The sequence below is a fragment of the Lepisosteus platostomus genome, chromosome 6 (assembly GCF_059453375.1).
Source record: "Lepisosteus platostomus isolate fLepPlt1 chromosome 6, fLepPlt1.hap1, whole genome shotgun sequence".
In the NCBI taxonomy this organism is placed as follows: domain Eukaryota; kingdom Metazoa; phylum Chordata; class Actinopteri; order Semionotiformes; family Lepisosteidae; genus Lepisosteus; species Lepisosteus platostomus.
The window spans coordinates 31,196,877-31,209,799 of NC_142616.1; the positions used below are offsets into that span (position 1 = coordinate 31,196,877).

A 12,923-nucleotide genomic window follows, 5' to 3' on the forward strand; every position below is an offset into this window, starting at 1 on the left:
GCACTTCAACTATTCAACTAATTCTTCATATTAACAATTGTTTATATCAATATACTATTCGTAAAAGCAAATCATTTCAGACAAGATTACTTTTTATTTCCAAACAAACACAATAATGTAATATTAGTGCCTTCATATTAATAATGGACTGCATCCGTGTTGCCTGTGTATATTTTTTGCAGCTGTTTGACCATGTTGCTGAATGCCTGGGAGATTTTATGGAAAAACAAAAAATCAAAGACAAGAAGCTTCCTGTGGGATTCACCTTTTCCTTCCCCTGTGCACAAACCAAGCTGGACGAGGTATGATCATCTTAAAAATAACTAAAACATTTGCAAATCATACACATAGCCTGCTTTTAGTTCAGATCTAGGGAGAGCTGAGGACTCTTATATTCTGCCGTGTAGCCATGCCAGTAGATGAGGCAAATTGATAGCTGATTTACTTAATCTCCCTGAAACCAAATTGCAAAAGTGTTTTAGAAATAATCTCCTCAGACCAGTAGCAGAATGGATAGGACTAAACCTCCCATATCTTTCAGAGACATGTTTTTTTTTTGCCTGCAGAGGAATGTAAAACAAAATCATTAATTATCACTCAAATGCTATAAACACCATAGGACCATGGAATATCTTTTGAAGAGTACCTCTAGTGCACTAATGGTAACCTGTGTTAGTTAATATTTATGCTAATTACTGTGTACTGGATGCACTGTAAATAATTTGTAAAGGAAACACTGGTCAAAGCAGAGGACTTGGCAGTTTGGGGTAATCATTAATTCCTGCTCCTCTGTTCCTTGTTTTCGCCATTGGCAGATTACTGTCAACATTGTTTAGTGTATCAAACAACAGAGAATGATCCAAAAACTACACACTAAATAGTAATTGTACTGAAGGACAAGGATTTAGCCTTTAGTGAAGGACAAGGACTGGGGTGTGATACTGAAGCTTAATTGATTAATTAATTGTTGTTGGGTTGATTTTCAGAGAGATTGAATTAGGAGATGTGGCCCTTTAGTGTCAAAGGGCATTACCAGCCTGACCTGTTTTTCAGGGTGTTTTGCTCACATGGACCAAGCGTTTCAAGGCAAGTGGTGTGGAGGGAATGGATGTGGTGAAACTACTGAACAAGGCCATTAAGAAGCGAGGGGTAAGTTTGGCTTTCTGACTTTGTGAGTGTATAAATGGATACAGTTAATTTAAACTGAAAAAGAAACCAGGAAATCTGACTGTTTCACATCCATTATGCATATTGGTCAATCGGTCATCTGTAATTCTGTTTCTTTGTTTTGAAGGATTACGATGCTGACATTATGGCTGTGGTCAATGACACAGTTGGAACTATGATGACCTGTGGATTTGATGACCAGCGATGTGAAGTTGGGATCATTATAGGTAAAGAAGTGGTAAACAGATAAAAGCATGTGATAGTTTCAAAGCCTCAGACATGCAGAACAAGCTTTAATGTTCTTAGCTTACACGAGGAACTAATGAAATGAAAAATAAAGTGCAGGTTAAACCTTGTTGGATCTAGAGGAATTCTGACATGACTGCTACTCTGCTCACAGTTTAAGACCTGTCCTAAGTCCTAAGTCCTGAGGTTACTGGGGAAACACAAAGTTCCCCCCTCTTTGCCCATTGCCCTCTGGAACAAAGAGGGGTTTTCACTTCCGGGTTAGCCAGGACCCACAGTGTTGCCCTACCAAATGTCTTGTAGGGCAATGGAGACTGCTATAATATATTAAATTCAGAGGCAACTAAAGCAGTTTAAAAGTTTTTTTTCCAGTGAAAGATATTCAGTGTGCTCTGATTTTTGCCCTTTAAAAAGCTCAGAAGAGAATATTCTGGAAAAAGGTTCCCCACTCTGGACCTCTGGGTCTAGAATCCAAAAGCTTTCTCCATCTCTTTACTTTGACCACAGTTTAAGAAGGGATTAATTGGCCCTATTAAACCTTAATTGGATTAATTTAACTTCTCCCAGGTGAAGAGCTGTTTATAACTTAAGGAGACATAGAAAAGCTGCTGCATTCTGGACAATGAGAGATTGGACCCCTTATCCTTGGTTATTCTTGTGATTTAATGTAGGAGTTGTTACACAAGCATCACTCTGAAACATAACTTGACTTCCTTGGACCAAATGCCGCTTGTGCCATTTTAATTGATATTGAAATTGCAGCTTCAGTTAGAGAGGTTGGTGTAAATAACATGTTTACCAACAGTCAAAAAGAATTATAACCATCCGTTTTATCTACATTTGAAAGAACAAAGTGATAGAGAGCAAAAATGTATGTGAAGTACTGTATAAATAAAAAACAGAGAAAATAAAAAAATAACAAAAGGGTCAACTATACAAACTTTTCACTATCACTACAATATGTGATAGTGTGTGATGATCAGTGTTAGTTTTGATGACTAAAAGGATAGTGGTTTATTGATATGGAGACTGTCAGACTGGTATACCACAGACAGATTCACCAGTTTGCTCTAGCTGTCAGACTCATATATCACAGACAGATTCATCAGCGTGCTCTAGCTGTCAGACTCATATATCACAGACTCATATACCACAGACAGATTCACCAGCGTGCTCTAGCTGTCAGACTCATATACCACAGACAGATTCACCAGCATGCTCTAGCTGTTAGACTGGTGTACCACAGACAGATTCACCAGCGTGCTCTAGCTGTCAGACTGGTATACCACAGACAGATTCACCAGGATGTTCTAGCTGTCAGACTGGTATACCACAGACAGATTCACCAGGATGTTCTAGCTGTCAGACTGGTATACCACAGACAGATTCACCAGCGTGCTCTAGCTGTCAGACTCATATATCACAGACAGATTCACCAGCGTGCTCTAGCTGTCAGACTCATATATCACAGACAGACTCACCAGGTTCACCATGCTGGGCTCTGGTCTCCCGCAGGCACTGGCACTAATGCGTGCTACATGGAGGAGATGAGGCACATTGACCTGGTGGAAGGGGACGAGGGCCGGATGTGCATCAACACGGAATGGGGAGCGTTTGGGGATGACGGCTCACTTGAGGACCTCCGAACAGAGTTTGACAGAGAGATTGATAGAGGATCCCTCAATCCAGGAAAACAACTGTAAGACCCCACGTTTTGTGACATACAGTGCATGATGAACCTGTGATCCAGAGTAATACTGGCTCACAGTATTGAGACAGGGCCCTACTGTATATAACAATTCATCTACTTTTTGTCACAACCCTATTGTTATTACTCAGAGTCACAATGCTGTATTTCTATTCTGTATTGATGGAAATACTGTACTTTTGAATTTTTTCTAATGTTTTCTCTTACCACTCATCCCCTCTAACCTCTTATTACTCGCTAAACGTTCCCTCATCCTTTATTCCTGGGGGACAGCAATCCGGTGAGAACCAGAACTAGAAAACAATGCTGAGTGTGAAACACTGTTTTGTTCATTGTGATTCACCTTTTTTTTTTAAAATACTCAGTGATATTTATTTTACAACACATTTCAAATGTAATAATTAATATTAGGTGATGTGCTTTCAGTTTTTAATACACATAGAGTATACAGTATGTTTAAGTAGCATAAACTATATATAGTTCAGGTGGGTAGCTGCGTCACCAGGCGTAGGCTGCAAAGGAACAAGTAATAAGTATATTCCATGCTGAAAAAAAGAAGGAAGAAAACAATGTTTCAGCTGTGAAGCCTTTTTCGGGTGTATAAACTATATATATAACATTATTATTTCTGGTATACTGGATATCTCTGGAATATCACCCCATCTACTGCCTTCCTTTCTCCAGGTTTGAAAAGATGGTCAGTGGGATGTACATGGGTGAGCTTGTGCGCCTCATCCTTGTGAAAATGGCCAAAGAAGGGCTCCTCTTTGAAGGGAGAATCACCCCCGAGCTCCTCACCAAGGGGAAATTTGAAACAAAGCACGTGTCAGCTATAGAGAAGTAAGTAATGATCTGCTATTAATTGTTCTCCGCCTGTGTTCCCACAGGGCCTGAGAAATGAAAAACAGGTAGAATAACATTTTCAGAGGCAAAAAATCCCTGCTAGATACTAACATTTTTTCTCCATGTGATATAAGAGCATTTAGTGTATTCATCATCAGCAGACAATGTGCTATGAGACTTTTTTTTACTGTTGCTGGTAAGAAAATTATTTACTTAATTTACTTAACGTGCAGTTTTTATGGTGTGAATGTGTGTGATGGGAAATTTAGACTTGAAGAATATAAAACATGATCAAGCCATTAAAGGAGAACTGCACTATTTTAATATTTTGGGTTTAAGAAGAATTTGCAATGACGAGTGCAATTCAAACCACAATGAAAGTAAAATGTACACCGTAACGTGTAAAACCTCACAAAATAGACTAAATTTCCAGGTATGCGCAGCATCATATTGACCTCATTCTCTGCGATTCAGAACAAGGCCACAAAACGTCCTGCGAGGTCAACCGGCACTATTACATTGTAAACAAGCAGGCTTGTGAATACATCTCTTCTAATCCAATACAAATATTGCTCTCGGCTTCAGGATGGTTCTGCCTTTTGCCTACAAATACTTCTTACCTATTAGCTCTGCATGCAGCTCACTTTGTAACATTCCTGTCTGCTGCATAACCTGTACTTATTCCCCTTTAAGAACTGTTTGCATAGATAAAAACAGTCAATCAAAGTAAGATCATCAGAGCAAAACAGCTGATCTTGGAAATAACTGGAGAATACGATGCTGGAAATCAAAAATACAATGTCTATCAAAAGTTTTTTGCTGCACTTGCTCTTACTAATCCAATTACTGACCTGATTTTGGAAAAAAATAATTTTCCATTCATTTCTTTTGCTAGCTACACCCTAAAAATCTTTAAATTACTATTGGTAAATAGGTATTTTATTGTGGAGAAAAAGGTAAAATTATCATAAATCTTTTTTTCCTTGTTTCTTTCAATGGGGTCTATCATTTTTCTTCTTTTCACTACTGTTACAAAATAAGGTCTACTATCTTCCGACAAAAGACCACCACAAATGTTTCAGTTACTTTTTGTGCGAGATTTGAAACGATCTCGGCGTTACAGGTGTGCCAGGTTTAGTGAGCCTCAGTCCCTCTCTCTCCCCATCACTGTTGCCTCGCAGAAGCAAGGAGGGCTTGGCCAAAGCGAAGGACATCCTGACCAGGCTGGGCGTGGAGCCGTCGCATGAGGACTGCATCGCAGTGCAGCATGTGTGCACCATTGTCTCGTTCCGATCGGCCAACCTGATTGCCGCCACGCTGGGCGCCATCCTCACTAAGCTGCGGGACAACAAGGGCGTGGCCCGCCTGCGTACCACTGTGGGCATTGATGGCTCCCTCTACAAGATGCACCCCCAGTAAGTTCGACGGGTTGCTACTGTTGCCATGCCTTATGTGAACCATAGGAGAACTAGTCGCTGCCTGGTACAGCTCCCAAACCCCTTGGTTCTGCTGCGTCCTGCCCCCTTTTACTGCACTGATAAAGATGTTTATTCCCTAGCACTGTTAATAATAATAATAATAATAATAATTGCTTACACTTCTATACCGCTTTTTTGGACACTCCACTCAAAGCACTTTACAGGTAATGGGGACTCCCCTCCACCACCACCAATGTGCAGCATCCACCTGGATGATGCGACGTCAGCCATAGTGCGCCAGAACGCTCACCACACATCAGCTGTTGTGCCATTGTCCAAAAAAGTGTGCATCATTTACAGCTAGTGTTAGGAAGAAACTATATTCAGTTTCATTTCCATTCTGGAAATCCCAGGGTACATGATTGAGCTCTTCTATTTATAAGATAACTACTCAGATGTAGTGTAGATTATCTGAAAGGTTAGTTCTGAAATCTGAGACTACCATTTGCAGGGAAAATGTTAGTTGTATAAATAGATAATTGTAGCCTTCTGTATAATATGAAGACTAAGAGTGCCAGGGATAGTTGTTTGGTTCACTGCACCACTGCTTTACTAACAGTATTTCATTCAGTAGTCTTTGCCTGTAGGTTCTGTTGCATTTTTGAATGGGATTCAGTGATATTTAGACCCTAAGAATTAGTTCAGTATCATTGTTATAATGGTAATATCTTACAAAAAGGTCATGGTAAACATACAAAACCATTACCTTTTTGTATTTTTAGGAAAAAACATAACAGTACCAAATACTTAAAGCAAAATACAGTAAATTTGCAAATGCATGCTGAATGTATTTCTTGTCAGTTTCTGTTTTTTATGATCAAATCCTCTTCAGGATTGTTCAAGATAAAGTGATACTGCTGTTAGTTTGGCTAACCATTGTATATCTTTGCATATCTGTTGTCAGCAGTAATTAAAAAGTAAAGCTAATGACCTAGTCCTAGACAATAGACAGCACAGTGTTGCAGCAGTAAGCACTGGGCCTGGGTTCGATTGCAGAACACAATGCCTTTTTTGTAGGGTTTGTATGCTCTCCTCTTGTGTGGGAAGGGGTTTTCTGGATCCTCCAGTTTCCTGTCACCTTCTGAAGACATACTGGCTGGGTTCATTTGTGTCTCCAAGTTGTCCATACTGTATGTGTGCCCTGTGATGGACTGGCATCAGTACTTTCTTTTGGTGATTTGTCTTCTCTTTGGGTCTCAGGACCTAATCTGTCAGGCTGTTTTAAATCTCATGTTGGCCCAGTCATTTAGGGAGCTCCACAGGGATCCATTCTGTGACTTGTACTATACAATGTTTGCACGTTGCCTCTTAGTCAGATTAGTAGCCATCCGGGGCTTGAGGTTCAATAGCACAATAATGAGGCAAAGTTTACTTGCAGCCAAAACCAGACATGACTAATGTGTTTTCTGAACTTTCCTGTCTGTCGGATATTATAATATCGATGCCACAGAACTTTCTTGAGCTGAACGGTGACAAAGCTGGAATTTATGCTCACACACCTCCCATTGCAGACGATTCTAAAATCAAACCCTTAATGGAAGTTTGAAACCTCTGTTGTCGTCTGAAGCACATTTAGAATATCACAAGGGTATCTTTGTCCTATAAGAATAACATTGCTCTATCTTTGGCTATCTTCTGGCCTTCTTGTTTACAGCACCATAACTGTGAAACTCACTGCCCAGAACAACAGAGACTCTCTGATCAACAGCATTGTTATGTCTCACTTCATTTAGTTCTATAAATACAGTTTGGTCTGCTTTTCTTTTTTCTCTTTCTTCTTCTTCTTTCTATAGTGAGATTAATGAACATGCTACTGCACAGCACTGTGGGTTTCCTGAGAAGCTCTCAGATAAAACTGGATTCTTTTTTTCTAGCTAAAGGCCAATGTCCCCCATCAAGACAAATGCACAGCAAATAACATTACTGCAGCTTGAATGGAGCTGCTGTGCTGCTTTACGTTACCGTATAAAAAAAGCAATGACCACTCTTTAATCCCCACATGGTGTCCGCCCAGTCGTTGCCATCAGTGGCTGCTCTCTGGTTCATGGGAACCCTGTTGCCTGTGTCCCAGGAGCAGGCAGCAGCTATGTGACACCGGCGTCTTCACGTTATCTGCCGCACTCTGGAGCAGGATCACTGCTGTGTTGCAGCCTGCCATGTTATGAGCTGCAGGTTTTTGACGTGTCCCCCACCCCCCTCGCCTCCGCAGGTACTCCAGGCGCCTGCACAAGACGGTGCGCCGGCTGGTCCCCGACTCGGACGTGCGCTTCCTGCTCTCCGAGAGCGGCAGCGGGAAGGGCGCCGCCATGGTGACGGCGGTGGCCTACCGGCTGGCGGATCAGGCCCGGCAGATCAAGCAGACTATGGATGAGTTCCGGCTGACCCAGGCCCAGCTGCTGGAGGTGAAGAAGAGGATGAGGACAGAGATAGAGAACGGGCTGGGCAAGAAGACCCATGGGACCGCCACTGTCAAGATGCTGCCCACCTTCGTACGCAGCACTCCTGATGGGACAGGTGCCTTTCTGCTTAATGTGTGCTTTTCAAAGCAATCGCCCTGGTAATATCGGTAAAATACACAGGAGAGACTTATAAAGGGTTCAATTAAGTGATTTTTAAATAAGGCTCAGTTCTATCTGTCTCAGTTTACTTGAATAAACTGTCTTGTGTTAATCTCAAAAGCACCTGTAAAAATAACCCTTACCAGTTCCCTGTTTGCTATACCTGCAAGAATCAATCTCATATCTCCTGTAGCCCTTCCTAATACAGGTACACGACATTGTTTCCTCCAGAAAAAATAGCTGTAACAATTTAGAGCCATCTTTGGTCATGTATCTCTGAATGTAAGACAAAACAACTGGGGTCTTAGTTTAAAAAAAACCCTGCAATTATAGGAGTTAATTTTTTTAATGTCTTTACACAAATTAATTAAGCTTATTAATGGCATACATTAGAACAAGAGTAAGATGAAACTACAACAGACCAACTGGTTTAAGTGACTCGTAAGTATCATTTGTTCTTCTAGTCTGTTCAGTCAACACATCAGTTGAATTGCAAGCCCATACAGTGACCGACACGTTGTGGCGAAGAAGCTTGCACAAACTAATTTATTCTCGGCTGTTTCGGTCTTCTGATCTGTTATCCAGTTATTTTGTATCTTGTTTGCTTGCCCCACTGGTTTAACACGCCTGACAGGAATCCTTCATGTCTGGCAATGCATAGTTTTTACATCATCAGCTTTCCCCCAGTACTGGAACAAAGAGACATGTCATTGATCACCTGGCCCTGTGCTCAGCGCTAGGGGCTGGCAAGAAGAAAGCCAGCTCTCTCCTCTGGGCTTCACGGGCTCTGTTTTGGTTGTATTTTCAGAACACGGAGACTTCTTAGCACTGGATCTGGGAGGGACTAACTTCAGGGTGCTGCTGGTCAAAATCCGCAGTGGCAAGAGACGCACAGTGGAGATGCACAATAAAATATATGCCATTCCCATAGAAGTCATGCAAGGAACTGGAGAGGAGGTACGTGGGAGCAAAGAAGTTAGGCAATGCTGGAAAACCAGTCTGGATCTGTCAGGGATTTGATTGATGACAACCTAAAATAGATGGGAAAATATAAAAATTTAAAGAATTTAAATTTTGTATGAATTTAAAGAATGAACCTCTTCTCCCATAGTTTTAAGAAATGTTCAGTATCAGTTAATCTAAAAAGAGAGTCTTCTAAACAATGTTCTCTGAACACTTTATATAGATAATTTCTTTGCTAATTAAAGCATTAATCTTGATCCGATAGTCAAAGATCCAAGATCCAACAGGCTACCTTGGAGATGCTGTTTAGGAAAGTAGCACATTTTGTTTCTTATTATGAGCACATAATAAAAGTTTGATCTGCAACAAACTAAAAAAAAAACAATGACAAAAAAGATTTTGAACATCAAAGATGCCAGCCAGATTAATATTAGCATCAAAAGTCTCTAAATCAGGTTGTTAGGGGATCCTTTCTCGTTTTCACTGACTGGACCGAAAAAAAAACTATTATCTAATAGTTAAGGAAATGTTATGAAATACAAAGATTTTTAAACGTCATGCAACAAACCTGTCCCGTAACCTCTCAAGTTATTTTATAATCGATCGACAATGCGTGCATGAATTAGTATGAAATTGCAAGCTTACTAAACAGGACAAAACAGTCTTTCACTTTTAATTTTATTTGTTGACATTGAATGACCTTTATTTTCAGCTGTTTGATCACATTGTCCACTGCATCTCGGACTTCCTGGATTACATGGGGATGAAGAACGCCCGCCTGCCTCTGGGATTCACCTTTTCTTTCCCATGCAAGCAGACCAGTCTAGACGCGGTGAGCTCATGGCGTTTTTCCTGTGTTTTTTTGTGGGTTGAATTGTCACCGAACTTCAAAAAGCTGAAAAAGTTTTCCATTTTTGGAGGACAGTGGTTTATAAGCAGACCCAACTGAAAAGGGACATTGATGGTTCTCACAAATATCTACATGTCTTCCCGTTTCTGTCTGCAAGTGTAGCTGGAGAAAGGTCTCTGCACCGCTTGTTGGACAGTTTTACAGTTCCTTTGCTGCGGTTCTTACGGCACCTAGTGGATAACCTGTAGAAATGCATTCAAGGACTGGGAGTCGTTGAGATTTTTTTTTCTCTCAGTATTTACGGTCCGTTTTTTCACTCGATTTAGGGAATCCTTGTAAATTGGACCAAAGGCTTCAAAGCAACCGACTGCGAGGGGGAGGACGTGGTGGGGTTGCTCCGCGAAGGCATCAAGAGGCGGGAGGTGAGAGAAAGCCGCATGCTCCTGAGACGCGCTGCGGCGTTGGATATAAACTGAGGGTGCGGGGGAAAAATGTACTAGATGTAATCACATCTTGCTGTGATGCGAAGCCTTATGCAAATATGTAAAATATATATTTTTTAAATGTACCCAAAGCGTTTTCCAAAATACCTCGAACAGGTTGCAAGTGTGTGCCAGCGACTTTCTGTTGATGTGTTTCTAACCATCGGGATTTGGTCGGAAAAGCATTTTCTACATGTCTTGTTTTTGTCTTCGTTGTCTCAAGGAGTTTGATCTGGATGTTGTGGCCATAGTGAATGACACTGTGGGGACGATGATGACGTGTGCGTATGAGGAGCCGACGTGTGAGATAGGTCTGATTGCGGGTAGGCTCTCCACTGTTGCTGTATCTGCGTCTCGTTTGTTTTTAACTACCACAGCGAATGTCACCCCATCTTGCAAAATTTCACAGCCTGGGGAAAAATAGAGAAATATACGTTCTGGCTACAGTTTTAATGATATTGTAATAATATGCACGGACAAAAAAAGTTAGAGTTTTGTAAAACTGGATCTGATTTTGGCAGAACCTCATTTGGGTAGACAGGGGTCTAATTAAAAATGTGTTGCATGTTACACAACGTTCTTGGAGGCTTCTGCACTCAAGTCTGTACTTTATTGTTTCTGTGTGTTCGCTGCTGCAGCCTCACCAATGACACAAAATAGTTGCTGAAATTGTTTTTTCCCTAATTCTGTATGAATTTGTCACAGTGCAAATTTCATACTACCTGGACATTGATGGCAGTAAATGTTCTAGGCACTGGGCCTACTTTTCAATGTACATGTTCTAACAAATGATTCAAATGATTCATTTAGTTGCATGCTTTTCACAGAGTTTAAGCAAAGCGTTGTGCTCTCTGCAGGAGAAAGTATTGTGTTAATAACACAATTAATAAGTGTGGTTTGCTCAGATAATAAGCAGGAGGAATGTGTTGATTGCTGTTTCAGGAACGGGCAGTAATGCGTGTTACATGGAGGAGATGAGGAACATCGAGACAGTGGAGGGAGACCAGGGCCGCATGTGCGTCAACATGGAGTGGGGTGCATTTGGAGACAACGGCTGTCTGGATGACATCAGGACCCAGTACGACCGGGCAGTGGACGAACTTTCGCTGAATCCTGGGAAACAAAGGTGACTGTGGTTACAGCACACCTGTGTCTGATCGTCTGACCCAATACTAGTGACTACATCTTGAAGATGTTGGCCAGCTGTCTCTGTTGAAATGGTTAATGGACAAATCTGCCTTTTGTTCCCCAGATATGAAAAAATGTGTAGCGGGATGTACCTGGGAGAAATTGTGCGGAACATTTTGATCGACCTGACAAAGAGGGGGTTCCTCTTCAGAGGTCAGATTTCTGAGACGCTAAAGACCAGAGGCATCTTTGAGACGAAGTTTCTGTCCCAGATTGAGAGGTGAGAGTGGCGTTGCCTGCAGGGCACCAGATCTTGTACTCAGTTCTCTTTATGGTCAGACACAATAATTGGCACACATTCAGCTGAACTAGTTGTTCTTCCTGATTTGTCACCTTAGGGGATCAAGAAAGGTAAATATAAAGCAAGATTAGGTGATTAGATCTAATGATAGATCACATTTGGATGGCATTGTCAATGGAGTCTATATCCCTCGCCTTGACAGACTTTTTACGTATAAGCAGATCCCTGTTTTTTATTTTGTGGAAAACGGAAATTCAGTATAAATATTATTAATATCAATGGGAATTTCTACAGAACAGCTTCAAAGCAGCCGGTGCCAGACTTTCTCTTCTGGAATGACTGTGCCGACAGCGGTCCCGGCTGTCCAGTGAGCACTAGTACTGAATCCATCAGCTGTCTCTTGGAAGTGCGGCACTAGAAGGTCAGTCTGTGAAGGTCCCTAACTCTAAAGCTGGTGTCTTTGTCTCCTAGTGACCGCCTGGCCCTCCTCCAGGTCCGAGCCATCCTGCAGCAGCTGGGCCTGGACAGCACGTGCGACGACAGTATCGTCGTGAAGGAGGTGTGCGGCACGGTGTCTCGCCGAGCGGCGCAGATCTGCGGGGCCGGGATGGCCGCTGTCGTGGACAAGATCCGTGAGAACCGGGGGCTGGACAAGCTGGACATCACCGTGGGGGTTGACGGCACTCTCTACAAGCTGCATCCACAGTCAGTATCAGGGAGGAGGAGGAGTGTTTGAGTGTTGCAGGTCATGAAATAGCACATCCTTTAGCGATAGCTATGGTGTTAGACGGTTTGTGTGCGCGCGCGCATTGTAAATAAGCAACACTGTGTTTTATAGAGTTTGGGCGCAGCTACAGCACAAGATGCACAGGAGACACTGTATGAGTGTTGTTGGTACAGATGCATTGATATCTAAAATGTGCTGTGTGTAGAGTCCACTGTAGGGCTGCCGGTCTTTCCCTATTTTAGCAGTCAGTTATTACTAAAGGTGCTGTCTGTTCTCCACCTGATGTGAAAGACCTGCCATTTTACCTTCCTGTATCACTTTGCAAAAAGGAAGGCAGATGTCCATATTTCCGAGGACAAGTGTACGTTGTCTTCATTTCTCCTGGCTGACACAGCGGGTTGGACAGCAGCTCTAAACCTGCGGATTGTGCTGCGGAGGTACGGTATGTGTAGACTCAGAGGAATACTCACTT

The 12,923-nt window shown here is 42.0% G+C and overlaps 1 protein-coding gene across 2 annotated transcripts in view; it reads left to right on the plus strand.

Moving 5' to 3' along the window:
* The window catches only part of hk1 (hexokinase 1), a 33,750-nt gene that overhangs the window by 19,503 nt on the left and 1,324 nt on the right, over positions 1-12,923 (plus strand). For both annotated transcript variants that reach the window (XM_088635367.1, XM_088635366.1), the window contains exons 4-17: positions 183-302; positions 1,054-1,149; positions 1,295-1,394; positions 2,929-3,112; positions 3,806-3,961; positions 5,146-5,379; positions 7,652-7,956; positions 8,809-8,957; positions 9,676-9,795; positions 10,140-10,235; positions 10,519-10,618; positions 11,238-11,421; positions 11,548-11,703; positions 12,196-12,429. In XM_088635367.1, the coding sequence (XP_088491493.1) occupies positions 183-302; positions 1,054-1,149; positions 1,295-1,394; positions 2,929-3,112; positions 3,806-3,961; positions 5,146-5,379; positions 7,652-7,956; positions 8,809-8,957; positions 9,676-9,795; positions 10,140-10,235; positions 10,519-10,618; positions 11,238-11,421; positions 11,548-11,703; positions 12,196-12,429 (2,234 nt within the window). The remainder of the gene's footprint in view (positions 1-182; positions 303-1,053; positions 1,150-1,294; positions 1,395-2,928; positions 3,113-3,805; positions 3,962-5,145; positions 5,380-7,651; positions 7,957-8,808; positions 8,958-9,675; positions 9,796-10,139; positions 10,236-10,518; positions 10,619-11,237; positions 11,422-11,547; positions 11,704-12,195; positions 12,430-12,923) is intronic.